Source organism: Pinus tabuliformis, chromosome J (assembly GCF_031772625.1).
Source record: "Pinus tabuliformis cultivar Carrire ecotype Pingquan chromosome J, CPIR1, whole genome shotgun sequence".
NCBI classification, from domain to species: Eukaryota; Viridiplantae; Streptophyta; class Pinopsida; order Pinales; family Pinaceae; genus Pinus; species Pinus tabuliformis.
In genome coordinates this window covers 592,656,787-592,675,696 of record NC_142295.1, presented here as the reverse complement: position 1 = coordinate 592,675,696, position 18,910 = coordinate 592,656,787, and the positions used below count along the sequence as shown (strand labels likewise).

General features: G+C 38.2%; 1 protein-coding gene across 1 annotated transcript in view; it reads right to left on the bottom strand.

Moving 5' to 3' along the window:
- Positions 1-364: 364 nt before the first annotated feature.
- The window catches only part of GLDH (L-galactono-1,4-lactone dehydrogenase), an 87,097-nt gene continuing 68,551 nt past the window's right edge, over positions 365-18,910 (bottom strand). The window contains exon 2 of the mRNA XM_089380758.1: positions 365-676. Coding sequence (XP_089236884.1) covers positions 365-676 — 312 coding nt within the window. The remainder of the gene's footprint in view (positions 677-18,910) is intronic.

The window sequence follows — 18,910 nt, the reverse complement described above, 5'->3', positions numbered from 1 at the left end:
ATAGTTCATGAAATGGCTTACTTTGCCCATGTATACAATTATCAGTAATAATCCCACTCCTCTGATTTTCCAAAGGCTTCTGATCAGTAAATTTTCGCCTATTATTCAAGTACAAGACAAAAATAACCAAGTATGCAGACAAAACTCATAGGGTACAAGTTTACAACAGATAATTTTGTTGGCAATAATAAAAAAAAGCATTGATAATTTGTTGGTAATAGACAAGACAAAGGTATTTTTCATCATATTTTGTCTACATTAACCGTCTAAAGCCAATTTCCTTCATCCTAAAATTGGAGCATATTTAAGTCACTAGCACACAGGAACATTTTATCAAGAATGGTAGAGAGAAAACACATGTTAACTAATAGTACAAGACTTCCACGAATAAAAAGGGAGAGCAAGCAATTTGAGTCACTTCATACTTGTGCCTTTTCCGCACTTCTTTAATATTTGAGACAAATGTGTACTCCACAAGTTTATGTCTTGGAACACATTGGAGAGTGATTTCAGCTACAATTCCAAGTCCCCCCAGCCCACAACGAGCCAGATAAAACACCTCAGGATCCTTTTCAGCAGATACGTCTATTGTTCCCTTACCTGGGGTAACCAGCTTCATACTAACTACCTGTTCATCAATAGGTGGTAAACGTGCTCCAGTTCCATGAGCCCCAACCTACATACAAAAGAAAGCATGCCAATTTGAGGATCAACACATACAGAAACAATACAGTTGGAATGACAATACAATAAACTAATAAACAGCCAAAACAAATATTTCTGTGAGAAATCCAAAATTCAAATACAAGAAAGCCGGCAAACAGTGAAGTATGAATGTGCTAAAATCTTGCACCCCTATTTTAGCTCTGAATTTTCCTGTCAACTCTTGCTCAACAGTGAACCTTCACAAGTCGTGATAAGAGAACTAATGAAACACAGAACCCTACCTGAGTGGAAGCAAAGATAATGGGAAAAGGACCAAATTGGAAAAATAAAATTGCTGCAGTCAAAGTGGAAACTGGTATAGGGAATCTGAGAAAACATGCACCATTGATGCGCAGAAGCACTTTATCAACAGAGTTTCTTTTTAAGGAAAAATGGATCCTAGATTCCTATATTTCATTAATGCACAAAAAAGAGGATACATAAGTCATACCTATGTTGCAAAATGATCCATTCCCCTATTCATGTTTGTAGCTCAGGCAGGTACTTCTGCACAGGCCTAAGTGTCTAGACATGCGGAAGTCGCCTAATTGACCCTTAACCTTAACAATTACTTTAATTATTAAAGTAATTGACTTTTATAAGATAAAATGAGTTAATCTAATGAAATGAAAATTTTATTTACCTTAGTGAATTAGGTGCATCTCAACCATTGATCTCAAGTGATGTTGAGATTAAATCTCGATTCTCAACAGTCAATTACTTTGAAGATTAGGGTTGTGGATTTGGTCAACTCAAACTTATAAAAAGAAGGCTAGGCTAAGGGAGAAAGCACATTTTTGAGCACAAGACACAGTGAGATAGTGAGATCTCAGTGATTGAGTGGAGGACTTTCATCCAAGTGTGTAGGGTTCAAGGAAGAGTGCTAGAGGCAGCAAGGGGGAAGGATCCAGATCAAACGAGCAAGATCTGTAGAGGGTTTGATCAGTTGGATCATTTCCAAGTTTATTGTTGTATTTCTATTTTTCCTTAGAGGGCCATTATCCTAGGAGGAGAGCCATTGTATGCTGTAGATTATTGTTAATGAAACAGTGGATTTGAAAGGAAGTAATTCATGTGTGCATGTGTATGAGATTGGTAATGTTTGTTTCCACTGTTATCTATTTTATTTACGTGTTAAAATCTCAGCCGTGCTTTTTATTCAGCAGATCTACGTAATAGTCTGCTAGGAAATAATTAGTCAGGTTACTGGGGTTAAAAGATTAACATCCCCCTCCCCCCAACCTAAAAAACAAAAAAACCATACCTGCCATTCCAGCATTTTCAAGACTTTGGAAACCCTAGGGAATGTCCCCAAACTGCTGGAGATTTCATCAGGGACTTGCGAACTTGCTAACCGTCCCCAAGACATTCTGGGTAGATTTCAAGGACATTCCAGACAGATTTTGGGGATGTTCCGGGAAGTTTTCAGGGATGTTTTGGACATGTATCTTTAATTTTGACAGTGAACAATGATTATTGGACAATATGATCATTTTTCCCATCAATATTTTTGTATTATTCTGAATCCAAATCTGCTGTACAAGTTGCAACTCAAATCATAGATTTTGTATGATGTGTCTCAAAAGCCTACATGTCAAAAAACCAAGAAATGCAACATTTCAAAGGGCTGATACATGTGGCTATCACTCTTGTTCTTCTCAACTTTGGGGGGTCATCTCAGCTTTTACATGTTGTAAATGGGTTTCTAGGAGACATTCAAGTCTAGTTCTTCCACCATCCCAACCTTAAGCATTGTGAAAACAATCAGATGGTAGTGACTAGGATTGGGTACTAAATGTTTGAATAAATTCATATTCAATCCCTTCTTAATCTGAATATGAATCTAATCTCTTTTACAAAACCAAAGTTTTTTAAAGTGGTTTTCAACACAACTGTGAAACTCTGTAGAAAATATTGAGAAAGGAATTTTTTTAAGTTTTGACATAATCATCATTAATAAGAAATAAGAGGAACAAAAGCTGCTATAGAGACAATTCTTTGTCTCATAGACCCTTCATGGACATTATTGCAAATTGAAAATTGTTACACTGTTGCCTAAAGTTAAACTGCAAATTGCTCATGTCTAGGGGCCAATAATGATATGTCACTTGCCCTTTTTTTAATTCCCAAGCTTTTTCAGAACTAACAAGTGCAAGGACTGTGCATAATACTATATAGTATACGCTATTATGCTCACAAGTAACTACAAATGTTTATGGTGAATTCTAAATTTTATTAGTTTTTAATATTTATTATTATTTTGATCCCCAACCCATCATTCCCCGAATATTTTGGGGGTGGGCTCTAGCTGTCCTCATGATGTGTCACCCCATCCCCGTCATTCCCCTATCCCAAAAACAAGTGTAACATAGACTCATACATCTTCAGCTAAAGTAAGGGAACACTCACTCCCCCTCCCTATCCATGCAAGGAGAGTAAGCATGTTTGCTTTTGCCCCACCTTCAAAAGTCAATATCTTTCCTAATAAATTCAGATCCTAGCTGTAGAAAGTGCATTGACAACTTCCCCCAGATGAAATGATGTGTTCTCTTCTATTGAATGTGGCTTGACATTGCCTTCTCCATAGAAGAAAAACGCATGTTAATGTATTAGATGCCATATGGCTCTCCCTGCCCATATTTAAAGATGACCCCCTTCCATTGAAAAGGTGTAATATCCCCTGCAGATTAATTGCCCAAGGGTGGATGAAGTAGCCTATCCAACCCCGTAGGCTATAGTCATTGATAAAGGGGGAAACCCATTATCTAGTGTTTTGGGGCAACATTGGGTAAGTTTTCAGGTAGTTGGGGCAAAAAAACCCAAATTGGGGGTTGCACTTGTAACCCCTCACATTAGATTAAGGAAGAAAGCACCATGAGAAATCTATAAATAAGAGAGAGATAAGATCATTTTCTCATCATCGAATTGGATTGAAATCTCTGTTTCTTGAGTTGAGGCTCTGAGGGTTTTAAGACCCTTTTTCCTTGTCTAGTTTCAGTGGAGGTGATCCCACCTAGCTAGCTTCTATCTGATTTCGGTGGTGAAAGATTCCACCCTAGTCAAACATCTTTCCTCAACAAACTGTCTGGAAACATTTGTCTACAACAGATCATTCATCTATTGTTTGGCACGTCAAAGAAGGTTTTCCTATGGAGGATTCGTGGGTTGTCCTTACTCATCCAAGGTCCAGCATTTCTGTGACAGCGAAGATAAAATAGAGGACATCTCTACGGCACTAGTCAGAACAACGAACCTGAGCCAGTGGTCAAGCCTTCTAAGGTTGCGGTCATCCATTGGGAGAACTACCGAACCCTATTACAACTAGTTGTTTAAGTCTGCAACAGCATTAGGGCTTCTAGGCACTGGATTAAAGCCTCATGTGGCAATCATGAGGTCAGTCTGTGCTTAAACAAGTTTCTCTGTGGCAGAATTAGGGTATTCTCACAAGGCTTCCTGCAGCAGCCTATTAAGGCATTGCGACCCAAACATATCCTCCATGTCGTTGGTCGAAGACCTTCCTACATTAACTAGTTAGAGTTTTGTGCAGCACGAATTTGGGTCAACAACTATAACAGTTATCCAGCAAATAGACCTAAGTGTTGAGAAATTAAGGGCAATTTAATTATTCACTTTCTCTTAACTATGATAACTGCTTGTGATATTATTTCCTTAGATTCTGCTTCTTATTGTTAACATGTGTTATCATCTATTGAATTGAGGCTTCTGTGATCCATATCAAGTTTACGAGAGATTTTTCGGCGTAAATCACATGATATTTCATTTGTCGACGCGTTTCGAACCAACCAGTGTGGTTCATCGTCAGGACAAGTTGAAGAATCAAATCAAGCTTTGCATGTTAAATAGTTAGAGCAGAACCTCCAACGACTATAAACCAGCTATCAAAACAAGAAGATCAAAATGCACAAGATATTGGCACCAAGCCAGGGCAAAAACCTCTCCAAAAACGTGAGAGGAAAAACCCTTTGAACTCTTTCTTATAGAATCTTTATTGAGGAATTCCAAGACCCAAACTATGACTCAACAATGCCTTCAACATCAAATGACAATACCTCCAAACATGTACCCAAACACTTTGTCTCTTTCTCCAATTCTGGACAGTATAGCAGGTCTGCAACAAGAGTATGACAGTCAGCAAATATGGTCTAGGACAGGCTCATCTAGCCTCCTCTTATCCTCGCACTTCTTGTAGACCCATCATACATATGATAACCTTTTGATTTGAGCTTGATCTGAGATTTCGTGACGCCAAAGGAGTGACTTTTCTAGAGCAGCAAGAACATAACCCTTCGCTTCAGAACGTAGGCACACGTACAAGGAGAGTTAGGGCTCTTCTAGCCTTTTGATGACTTCGATCTCTTCGGCAATGGCTTCCTCCTTCAAACTGCGGCTGGATCGGACCTCTAACCCAACGACATACTCATATAACGTGATGCCCTAGACCAGATCAGAATGCCGCGTGTGTGGACAAACTTGATGATGAACTTGGATGAGGGAACAGACTTCCTCATTGACTGTGGCTACCCTTTTCTTCGACCCTTTCACTTCATTTTTCCTTCATGAACGAATGAGAATGAATGTGCTATGAGTTGGTATCAACGCTTCCTTTATATAGGCTTGCCTCCTCATCTCTAGGCCGACGTGATCCCTTGATTATTTCAAACAATTTCTTTGCATCAATTCTGTGGGTACATGTTGGAGTATTTCATTGATGATCTAGAAGGATTTATTAATTACATTTACAAGTGTAACAATACATGACTGTCTTCATTTTACATGACTCATCTAAGGCTCTCAATTGGAGCCACAACTAGACCAAGAAACTTCTTGAGCATGAAACCCATGTCTCAAGAAAAAATATAAAAAAATTCTTGATACAAAATTACATCATTACAATATTTGATATTATGAAGACTGAACCTAGTTACACTATTTTCAACACTCCCTCTTAACTAGGGAGGTATTCATGTATACATGGTACATGGACATTCTCAATACAAGAGTTCTCATAAGCAAAGAGTCGGATTACTTATCCATCTGTTCTAGCATCATTTCAACCAACATTGTTTCCATATAGCAAGGCCTTGACTAACCGCTCTATCTCTCAAATAGATCAGAGCACAATGTTGGCAAGACCAATGACTTATAGACACACTCGTCATTGTCTCTCTTAGGGTCATACCCACCCGGGTGTTCTCCGAGTATGCCCTACTAGGACTATTCTCATCTTGGGTTCCCAACCCTCAAGAATATCAATCCTCTTGCCCACTCTTATCTTGGATGCCCTACCACATCCTCAAAGAGTGTCGGATGCCAGATGATAACTCAATCCTCCATTTCTTCTTCATTCTCGGAAGACAGAAATGTAGTGTCTATCTTTCCCGCTCAAATAGGGACGACATATCAACCAGACCAAGCTTGTCTCTAAAATACACAAGCTTCTTGTTCGGAAGCGATTTCGTTAATATGTCGGCAGTCTGCTCATCAATGGGAACATACTCCAGCTTCAGCACACCATCTTGCACCAGCTTCCGAATATAATGATACTTGTTATTAATGTGCTTTGTCTTCCCATGAAACACTGGGTCCTCAGACAATCTTATACAGTTGGTATTATCACAATGAATAGTTGTAGGGGCCAACAGTCCTGCAAACAAGTCAGATAACAATTTCCTCAACCAGACCGCTTCCCGGCTGACTTCACATGCTGCTACATACTCGGCTTCAGCACTGCTTAAGGCAACTATCTCTTGCTTCCTGCTCATCCAAGAGACCATCGAGGATCCTAGACTGAAGCATCCTCTAGTAGTGCTCCTTCCATCCTTCTCGTTGCATCCCCAATCGGAATCAGTAAATCCTGTCAGAAGTACATCTTTTCCTTTCTCATATTTTAGGCAGTGATATATGGTTCCTCGCAAGTATCTCAGTATATGCTTGGCTGCCACCCAATGATCATGACGGGGCTCCATCTGGAACTGACTAAGAACATTCACTGCAAAACATATATCTGGCCGAGTATTTACCAGGTACATCAGGGATCCAATTAATTGCCTGTACCTTGTGGGATCCACCAGACTAGATTCAGAGTTTCTTAACAATCTCAAGTTTGTAATCATAGGAGTCGACATAGGCTTGCACTCCATCATATCAAACCTCTTGAGAATTTCAATTACATACTTCCCTTGACCCAAATAAATCTCATTGGGTTCCTGCCATAATTATGTACTTCCCATGACCCAAATAAATCTCATTGGGTTCTTGCCATACTTCCAGTCCCAGATAATAGTGCATGGATCCCAGATCCTTCATATCGAATTTTGCAGTCAACTGTTTCTTGCATTCCTGAATACGTTCTTCTACACCAGTTAGTAGAAGATCATCTACATATAGTAAGATGATGACAGGTTCATCCTTTACCACTTTGATGTAGAGGTTGGGATCAGCCGAACTTTTGATAAAGCCCAGTCTTTGCAGATAAGCATCCATCCTGGCATACCATGCTCTAGGTGCTTGCTTGAGGCCATATAAAGCCTTTTTCAACCTACAAACATAGCCTTCTTTACCCTTGACTTCGAATCCCAAAGGTTGCTCAATGTAGACTTCTTCATCTATGGTGCCATTCAGAAATGCAGTCTTTACGTCCATTTGATGAACTTTCCACTTCATGGATGCTGCCAGAGAAATCAGTGAACGAATGGTTGTATATCTTGTTGTAGGAGCAAAGGTTTCTTCATAGTCAATTCCTTCTTCTTGAGAGAAACCTCTAGCCACAAACCTGGCTTTGTATTTGTCTATGCTCCCATCTGCAACATGCTTGATCTTGTAAAGGTTACCACAGATTTGTTTTCCGGTCTAGGAACAATTTCCCAAACACCATTCTTCATTATAGATTGGTATTCCTCATTCATGGCAGACTTCCATTCAGAGTGCTTGGAAGCTTCTTCAAATGTGGATGGCTCATCTTCTATCAATTTTGACATGTAGGCTGCATACCCAGAGTACCTTTTAGGTTTCTTGCTTTCTCTAAATTTTCCACTTGCCTGGTGTCTTTCAGCATCTTGAAGTGTGGAGGTCAACCAATTAGGTCTCTTCCTCTTTTCAGGGATAGTGACAGGTTCGCTAGGACCTTCATCTTCTTGATGAGCATCTTCTTCTTCTTTATTGACTTCTTCCTCAAATATAGGAAGATCTTCTTCATCGGAATCGGATGAAATATCTTTTGACTTTTTGAATGCAATATTCTCATCAAAGATTACATCTCGGCTTACCTCTATTTGATGTCCTTCCTTGATGTAGATTCTGTAAGCCTTGGATGAATTACTATATCCCACAAATATTCCCTTCTTGCTTGTTGGATCTAGCTTCTTCCTTTTGTCCTTGGGAATGTGGATATATACCGGACATCCAAATATTCGGAGATGGTCCACAGTAGGTTTCTTTCCAGTGAAAACTTCTTCGGGAGTTCGATTATTCAGAGACCTGTGGGGACTTCTATTTTGAATATAGACAGCAGTCTTCGTTGCTTCGCCCCATAGGAATTTCGGTAGATCTTGGTCATGAAGCATTGCCTTGACACTTTCTTCTATGGCCCTGTTCTTCCGTTCAGCTACTCCATTCTGCTCGGGATTATATGGAACTATGAGCTCCCTCTTAATCCCAGCCTCCTTGCAGAAGGCTATAATTTCCTTAGAAGTGTATTCTCCACCGTTGTCAGATCTTAAAGTCTTGATCTTTCTTTCTGTGAGATTTTCCACTTCAGCTTTGAATTCTTGAAATTTTGAAAAGACTTCATCTTTGGATTTAAGAAGGTAAGCCCAGGCCTTCCTGGAGTGATCATCTATGAAAGTGACATAGTATAGATGTCCTCCAAGAGATTTGGTCATGGGACCACAGACATCAGAGTGTATGAGATCAAGTATCTCTTGAGCACGAGATGTGCTATGACCAAATGGTTTCTTTGCAATCTTGCCCAACGCACAACCCTTACATACACCTTCATGTTCTTCTTTGAGATTCGGGATTCCATTTACTATGGAATTTAGGGTTGGAAGAATTTTGTAGTGAAGGTGACCCAATCTTCTATGCCATAATTCACATGGACTAATTTCAATATGAACAAGTGCTTGATTTATAGGAGAAGCCAATCTATATAATCTACCTTCTCAGACACCAATGGTTCTAGCCTTTTCAATGCTTGAATCTTTAGCCCAAACAACTACCCTTCCATCTATAAAAGCAACTCTATCACCCTTTTCTTCTAAAGATGAAATAGAAATAAGATTTTTGCACAGACCTGGAACATAAAGGATGTTGTTGAGATGAATGTTGCTTCCGTCTTCAAGCTTGATGGAGGTAGATCCAATGCCTTTTACTAGATAATTTTTGTTGTCACCAAGCTCCACAGAATAGGACTTTCCCTTGGAGAGAGTCTTGAGTTGATGATGGTGTCCCGTCATATGTCTCGAAGCTCCACTGTCTATTACCCAAATGTTCTCATCTTGGAATGTGCCCGAGAGTGTGGAGAATAAGCCATCATCTTTTGTAGATCTATCAATTTTGGAGATCAAATAGACCCATACTTGCTTGATCTTTAGACCAATGAAACTTGACACAATTGATCCGAGGCTAGCCAATTTCTTCATGAGGGAGATGATCTTCTTCACGCCCTTTGTAGAACCTTGCTCTGATACCATGTTGATAAATTAAGGGCAATTTAATTATTCACTCTCTTAACTATGATAACTGCTTGTGATATTATTTCCTTAGATTCTGCTTCTTATTGTTAACATGTGTTATCATCATCAACCAGCGATCAAAACAAGAAGATGAAAATGCACAAGTACACAAGATATTGGCACCAAGCCAAGGCAAAAACCTCTCCAAAAACGTGAGAGGAAAAACCCTTTGAACTCTTTCTTATAGAATCTTTATTGAGGAATTCCAAAGACCCAAACTATGACTCAACAATGCCTTCAACATCAAATGACAATACCTCCAAACATGTACCCAAACACATTGTCTCTTTCTGCAATTCTGGACAGTATAGCAGGTCTGCAACAAGAGTATGACAGTCAACAAATATGGTCTAGGACAGGCTCATCTAGCCTCCTCTTATCCTCGCAATTCTTGTAGACCCATCATACATATGATAACCTTTTGATTTGAGCTTGATCTGAGATTTCGTGACGCCAAAGGAGTGACTGTTCTAGAGCAGCAAGAACATAACCCTTCGCTTCAGAACGTAGGCACACGTACAAGGAGAGTTAGGGCTCTTCTAGCCCTCTGATGACTTTGATCTCTTCGGCAATGGCTTACTCCTTCAAACTATGGCTGGATCAAATCTCTAACCCAACAACATACTCATATAACGTGATGCCCTAGACCAGATCAGAGTGTTGCATGTGTGGACAAACTTGATGATGAAGTCGGATGAGGGAACATACTTCCTCATTGACTGCGGCTACCCTTTTCTTCAACCCTTTCACTTCGCTTCTCCTTCATGAACGAATGAGAATGAATGTGCTGTGAGGAGGTATCAATGCTGCCTTTATATAGGCTTGCCTCCTCATCTCTAGGTCGACGTGATCCTTTGATTAGGCCGACATGATCCCTTGATTATTTCAAGCGATTTCTTTGCATCAATTACGTGGGTACATGTTGGAGTATTTCATTGATTATATAGAAGGATTTATCAATTACATTTACAAGTGTAACAATACATGACTGTCTTCATTTTACATAACTCATCTAAGGCTCTCAATTGGAGCCACAACTAGACCAAGAAACTTCTTGAGCATGAAACCCATGTCTCAAGCAAAAATATAAAAATTTTCTTGAGACAAAATTACATCATTACAATATTTGATATTATGAAGACCAAACCTAGTTACACTATTTTCAAAACTAAGAAGCAGGACTATAAGGGCAACTAGGTTTTCAGTTAGTAGAATATCAATAGTATAGAGTGAAGACTCATACTCTTGTTATAGTAAGCTCAGAACAACACGGTAGGTAGTGAATTAATATAGTAACACTTGGATTGGATAGTATAGCATAGTTACAGTTGAATGTTGGTTTACTAAATTGTTGACATTGCAAATCAGTGCTATATTGGTGGATTATTGGTTGGATACATTCACTGTTCATTGGGCAGTCAACCCTAATTTATTGTGATTTGGTTGAAGAATCATCTTGCTATGGAAAACTTTATATTCATGCATACGTAGAAGGATACTTATTGTTATATGAATGTGCATTGTTGTTACATAGTCTTTTTTTATTTATTTGAAAAAAACCTAGTCAAAAGTAGAACCCTAAGGGAAAATTTCCCTTAGGATATTACAAAGGGGCCAATGAACAAAGAACAAAATCCTGCAACCACCCATTCCCCAAAATTGAGAGATACCCAGCAACTCCACACAAAAAAAGCTTGATTTTCTCTATTTTCTGGCAAACTACATATGTGCAATTTGTGAAGTTTGTCCATTGGAGCCCCTTTTTTGATAACACTGTTAAAGACAGACATTCATGCAATAACTAGGAATTTAAAAGAGACATGCGACTTATAAATGCCTTGGAATCTCTTGACCCACTTGCCCTCGAGATCCCTAAACGCCCATCTTTTGTTTAGCTTCTGTTATAGAGGCCATATATATCTCATCACACAGTTCACTAGTTCTATACTCAAAAGAATTATTTTCCATAGCATCACTTCCAATTCTTCTAGATGGACTCATGCATAACCAAATCCATTTTACAGAAATTCATATCATGTATGATCTTGCACAAAATCATAGAGGTTTGCTTGTCTAATGTATGAACTTGAAGCTACAAGTGCAATTAACTTCTCCCCAAGAGATCCAGCTACAAAAGTCCTTTACCCATAGATCCCACCATGGTGGTGTTAGAAAATCGGTAAGGAAGAAATATTTTCTTATGTTGATAATTACATGTGAGATCCTAGTGTTCTTATTAACTTTTTTATGTTCGTCCTTTATCTTTGTTTCATCAAGTAATAAAGCAAAACATGAAGATCAATGGACACCAAATGTAGGCACTCAGCCAGGGCTAAAACCACTTTAAAGGGAAAACCTAGTCAAAACTCTTCCTTTAGTAGATTCAAATTGAGATAGCCAAGACCCTAAACTAAAAGACCTTCCTCCACCAAGTCAGCGCTTCCTTTTGATAGATGATCATTTCCAAAGTTACCAAGTACCAGCTTCTCAAATATAGCTTCAACCTAGAATTTCAACACCCAGCTTCATAACTTTGACCCAACTTCAAGATTGCAGTTTCAATCTAGCAACTTCAATAGCTTTAGCCTAGCATCTTCACAGCTTCGACCTTGATGCAGCTTCACAACTTCGACTTTGATGCAGCTTCACAGCTTCAATGCAGCTTCAAAATTTCATTGCACGTGAGAGAGAGAGACCCAAAAACTTCGATTCCAGCTTCCTTCTTGAATTTCGCACTTTTTATGCTTCCCAGCTACTGCAATTCGAACTTGTGAGAAATGTGCTTCCAAATGAGTCAAGTTTCTCCAATATATAGTGAATTTGTGAGGTCGAATTCCCTTGTTGAGGTCGACTTGTCCTTTCTTGAAGCCGACTTGGTGGAGGAGGCCTAATTGACCTATTTTACAATAAAATAAATTTCTTTCTTGACAAATAAACCCCAAGAAGGGTCTTTTACATTATGGCATGGACAAGGACACTTGACATAAACCCTAGAAGTCTTCAAAAGAGACTTTCACCTAAAAACAATTGACCCAAGCATGAAACCCATGCTTTAATACGTCAATTTCTTTAATAATAAAATTTATTTTTCTTTCTTTTGACAAATATATTACATCATTACTTAAAGACAATTATGAAGACCGACACTCGTTACTTTCTTCAACACTCCCTCTTAACTAGAGGTATTCATAATTACACATATATATAGAGAGGTACATCGAAGATCTCCAAAATGAACTACGAAGAGTTCTAGCACACTCAGAGTTGCGGACTAGAAACCTGACCAGGGTATTCTATCCGGACGGGACTAAGATGGACTCAAGCTTTCAGCCAGTCTAGGTACCATCAGGCTTACTTACTAACCATCAACCCATGGATCTAGGTGCATATCCAAGTTCGGAGCTCCATGACCAACGCCACCCTCCCTCTTCGGGACCTAAACATCAACACATAGGCTGGCTAGATGTCCTTCCAAGCATCTACCATTAGATTCTTCATGCTTTAATAAGTCAATTTCTTTAATAATAAAATTATTTTTCTTTCTTTTGACAAATATATTACATCATGACTTAAATACAATTATGAAGACCAACACTCGTTACTTTCTTCAACACTCCCTCTTAACTAGGGAGGTATTCATAATTACACATATATATAGAGAGGTACATGGAAGATCTCCAAAATGAACTACGAAGAGTTCTAGCACACTCAGTGTTGCGGACTAGAAACCTGACCAGGGTATTCTATCCGGACAGGACTAAGATGGACTCAAGCTTTCAGCGAGTCTAGGTACCATCAAGCTTACTTACTAACCATCAACCCAGGGATCTAGGTGCGTATCCAAGGTCGGAGCTCCATGACCAACGCCACCCTCCCTCTTCGGGATCTAGACATCAACACATAGGCTGGCCAGATGTCCTCCCAAGCATCTGCCATTAGATGCTTCATCTCTCCCTAATAAACTAAATCAGATATATCCATTTGTCCAAGCATGCTTCCAAAGTGTTCAACCTTCTTATGGAGAGATTTACCTGTACAAACACAAACCCCAATCAGCAATAAACTTTCAAATATATATACAAGTAAACACAAACCTTCGGGGTCCTCAATAATCCTGATGCTGCTTTCATCATCAAGTTATCCATATATAATTTATCAGAAGCTTTCTTCTTCTTTCATTTCTTCAGCAGCACCAAATATATCCTCAGATCTTCTCAAGTCTTTTGTTTGCAACTTCATGAATATTTATCGATAGTACTTTTGTTTACTTCAAAGTATTCATTGTCATAATATGCCCTCCCTCTCAACTGGGAGATATACTCTTTCTAGGCTCCCTCTCAACTTAGGGAGATCAACCACTTCCTTCTTCTATAACATCGGAGAACCTTTCATGGCTCCATCCCTTCTTACTTCCTTCATCATGCTTATTAATATCATCTGAGCATCTTCATCATCTTGAAGATTATGTACCTACAAAACTTTAATAGCAAATACAACCAAATACAAACATACAAAAGCATGAAGTTAACTATATCAAAATTATGTCAATATAATGGAAGCATCAAAACAATCAAATACTTTAGACATCAAATACCTAAACCTAGTTAGGTTCATAATCAACAAGAGACACATACTAGACTTCAACCTCTTGCTAGGGTTTTGTCACAAACCCTTAGACTCCATCTTCGAGACACAAAGCCTTAGATATCAGCAATTCAATCAAATAACAATCCTACTATACATCTAAGGTTTCAACAATTTTAGACTCTACTAGGGTTTGTTACAAACCCTAGTTTTTATTATCAAAACTAAATCATATCGGAAAACAATATCATTATATCCTAGAATATCAATCTCTACTAGGGCTTTGTTACAAACCCTAGAATTCAACAATTAGAATAGCATATATACATATCTAGGATTTCATGCACTAGCATCTCATATCAATATCCATATCTACTAGGTAAACCCAAGACACAAACATTAATACATCAAAATTAGGTATACAACAATTTCATTCAGGCTAGGGTTTCGATCAGAGGAATACACACCTAGGGTTTCATTCCTAGGATCTTACTTACAAGGGTTTTGTTCACAAACCCTAATTCACCAAACCCTAAAGATTTAGGGTTTCAATATATAACTTAGACATTAACAACAAACCCTAAAGAACTAGGGTTTCTATTATAACGATACCAAAACCCTAAACATCGAAAAGAGTAGAATTTTAAGACTTCATCAACAACCCTAAGTAGACTAGGGTTTCATAATTATCATTGGCATACCCTTAGCAACAAGAGGCTAGGGTTTTATAGTGAACCCTAAAGGTTAGGGTTACATAGGAATGATCAAATAATATCATGAGGGTAGATTAAATCTAATGATTAATCACCCTAACAAGAATCTTTGTGATTCAAAACCCTAGGCATAACATTGTCAGTAATGTAAAGCAAATTTCAAAAGAGAATGAACATACCTTTTACATGAATACAACTTCGGAACAAAACTTATAGTTAAAGACATACCTTAAGTTGTTCCTTAACAAACCTTGTAGGACATCAATTCTTTGAAGGGCTTCCTTTGCAGCATAACTTCCTCCATGCTTCAAGTTTATCCTTGGAAATCTCCTCCATAACCTTTTTGTATTCTACAATCTTTTCCTACCAAGGAAAGTACAAAGAAAAAGCTATTAGCATATAACACAAACAACTCTTGAAATGAGAGAAAAGCCAAACATAAAAGAGGAGACAAAGAACAAGATACTTATCTTTGGTAAAATGGTGAGGGCTCCCTCTTAATCCAATCTTGAGGGATACCTATAACTTATCAAAATAATTTAAAAAATGTTCTAACACGACATGTTAGACCTACAAATTCTAGAAATCAAAACATAAGGGAAAACAATACAAGACTAAGAAAGGATATGTAAGAGAGGACTTAGTAGTATAAGTCCTTGACTTCCGATTCTTCAGTCTTATTCTTCTTCGGTGGAGCTTCATTGGTAATATTTGCTTGATCCCTATCTCTCTTCTTATTCCTTGGATTCTTCGAACATTGATTTTTTGTAGTGACCCATTTTGTGACAAATGTAACATTCAATCTTGGATAGGCCAACTTTCTTCTTTGATCCCTTGAACTTCTTGAAGGTTCCCTTCTTGTGATGAGCAAAATATGCATTCGAGGTGTTTTCTTCTTCATCCTCCTTCTTGTTGTTTACTAACAATACTCGAGCTTCTTCTTAACTGCATGCATTCTACATTTGTTCAAATGATGGAGTATCCTTCCAACTGTTAAGTCATTTCTTGAGCAGAATATATGTTGGATATGTATGGAATTAGGTTGTCCTTAACTCCATCCACTATTAGGTTCATAGCCAAGATTTTGGTTTCTCTGAATTTTGCTTTCTCTATTTCACTTGCTTCATCTGTAGGTTTCTTGATTTTTCCTTGAACAAGATCCAAAACTTTGTTCTTTTCGAGGATGAGATCTATCCTCTTTTTCCAGGCCCTGTAGTTGGAGGCTCCTTCTAGTTTATTTTCTCCCTTCATTGAGTTTGACATAGTTCCTATAGATAGTAGGCTTATCTCCTTATATGATCCTTCTTAATGACCTTCCTTTGATCTCCTTTTCCTTAATAGATCTTCAACCTGCCTTTTTCTTCCTTCTTCACCTTAGCTCTACCATGTTAGAAAATCAGAAAGGCAAAAAGATTTTCTTATGTTGATAATTACTTGTGAAATCTTAGTGTTCTTATTAACTTCTTTATGTTCTTCCTTTATCTTTGTTTCATCAAGCAATTACCAAAAGCAAAACACGAAGATCAATGGACACTAGATGTAGGCACTCAGCCAGGGCTAAAACCCCTTTATAGGGGAAAACCCAGTCAAAACTCTTCCTTCAGTAGATTCAAATTGAGATAGACCAAGACCCTAGACCAAAAGACCTTCCTCCTCCACCAAGTCAGCTCTTCCTTCTGATAGATGATCTCTTCCAAAGTTACCAAGTGCCAGCTTCTCAAATGCAGCTTCAACCCAGAATTTCGACCCCTAGCTTCAAAACTTCGACCCAGCTTTAGGACTGCAGTTTCAATCTAGCAACTTCAATAGCTTCAACCTAGCAGCTTCACAACTTCGACCTTGATGCAACTTCACAGCTTCGACCTTGATGCAACTTCAATGCAACTTAAAAATTTCATTGCACATGAGAGAGAGAGAGCCAAAAACTTTGATTTCGGCTTCCTTCTTGAACTTCTCACTTTTTCTGTTTCCCAGCTCTTGCAATTCGAACTTGTGAGAGATGTGCTTCCAAATTAGTTGAGTTGCTCCAATATATAGTGAGCTTGTAAGGTCGAATTCCCTTGTTGACGCTGACTTGTCCTTTCTTGAAGCTGACGTGGTGGAGGAAGCCTAATTGACCTATTTTACAATAAAATAAATTTCTTTCTTGACAGATAAAACCTAGGAAGGGTTTTTTACATTATGACATGGACAAGGACACTTGACATATACCCTAAAAGTCTTCAATGGAGACTTTGACCTAAAAACAATTGACCCAAGGATGAAACCCATGCTTTAATAAGTCAATTTCTTTAATAATAAAATTTCTTTTCTTTCTTTTGAAAAATATATTACATCATGACTTACATACAATTACGAAGATTGACCCAAGGATGAAACCCATGCTTTAATAAGTCAATTTCTTTAATAATAAAATTTCTTTTCTTTCTTTTGAAAAATATATTACATCATGACTTACATACAATTACGAAGATTGACACTAGTTACATTCTTCAACAAGTGGAAAAGGTTTTTTCCAATCTCTTCTCGAGTAAAGAGTAATTAGGCCAATATGCTCAGATTCAGTGCGATGGACCTATTAGAAATTGTAACTAGTTTCGGTCTTCATAATTGTCATTTGTGCCATGTTATGATGTAATTCTTTGTATTGTGAAAAGAAAAGGAAAGAAAAAATATTGTAAAAGAAAATTGACTTATTAAAGCATGGGTTTCATGCTTTGGTCAATAGGTCAAAGCACCCATTGTGTCCTCTAGGATTTTTGTCTTGAGTCAAGTCAATGTCATAATGTAAAAGACCCCTTTAGGCACATGTAACAAGAAAGAAAAATATTATTTGATGTCTAGAAAGGTCTAAAAGACCTCCAAGGTCAAGTCAACCAGCCCCTGTACAAATCAACCTAGAAAAGCCTAATCCTAGTCTAGCAAAGACTATATAAAGGAGGACATCGACCTCCATTTGGACATACATACTTGGCATATCTTATTTGTTCTCGCATTTTTGTATGACTATACGGACATGCAAAGCCTATACTAACTATTGTTTGTTGCCCAGATTTGCCTATACCTGAATCCGTGCTCTCCCTCTTTCTCTCGATTACTTAAATATTCATGTGTGTCCAAAGCCTCTACCTCGCCCTGTCTTTATACTTTTTAGTAGAGAATCTATTAGGATTCCTCCTAGTCTAAGTCATACATGAAATATAACTTTAGACTCAACTGCTAAATATAAGACTTTCACTTTTTTTCACTAAAATGAATTATGTGTTGAGAAATCTAGGGCATGAATAGTTAAAAGATTCCTCTGCTTGATAATTGTTTGTGATATACTTTTACTTCTTAGCTTAAAGTATTTTCTTTGTTATGTTATTATTGTGTTATTTTCATCAAGACAATTACCAATATGCACAATAAAAGACAAGTGACACAATATGTAGGCTTGTTAGCCAAGGCCAAAACCTCTCACCTCTTGAGAGGAAAACCCAATCAAAATTCTTCTTCTAGATCTGCAATAGACAAGTACCAAGACCATGACAAAGACCCTTGACTCTAGTATCCTCCCAAGAACCTTGTCACTAAGCTTGATGCTCTGCCTCTTCCCTTTCTCGACTTTCTTCTGGATCTCGAACTGCTCTCCTCGGCTCCTTCTAGAGAAACTTGATCTCTATACTTCACATTTCCTCTTCTCGTGTTCTCCTAGAGAAACTCAGTCTCTATGATCTCACTGGCTTCCTCTAGAGAATCTCGGTCTCTAAATCTCTCTCTCGGTTACCCAGAACAAGTATCCCAGAAGAATCCTTCCTTCGCTGCCCCAGAAGAAACCTCCTTCGATGCCCCAAAAGAAACCTTCTTCGCTTGCCCAGAGGAATCATCCTTTGCTTGCCCAGAAGAATCCTCCTTATCACTTCTTCGTACTTCTCATTGTAGTCTTCTTCTTCGCACTTCTTACCAAATGCTGGTCGAGTTGCTTGCCTCTAATTCAGGCCGAGTGTGGCTATATATACACTTCATTTCATGTCTTAGGCCAACATGATCATAAGTAGTTAAGCTAACTTCTTCTAGCATGTTCTTCTATCGTTGTAGGCCGACTTGAAGAGGATAAGTAATAAGGTCTTGGAGGATACGTTAAATAGACATTATTGACCTTTTACAAAGTGT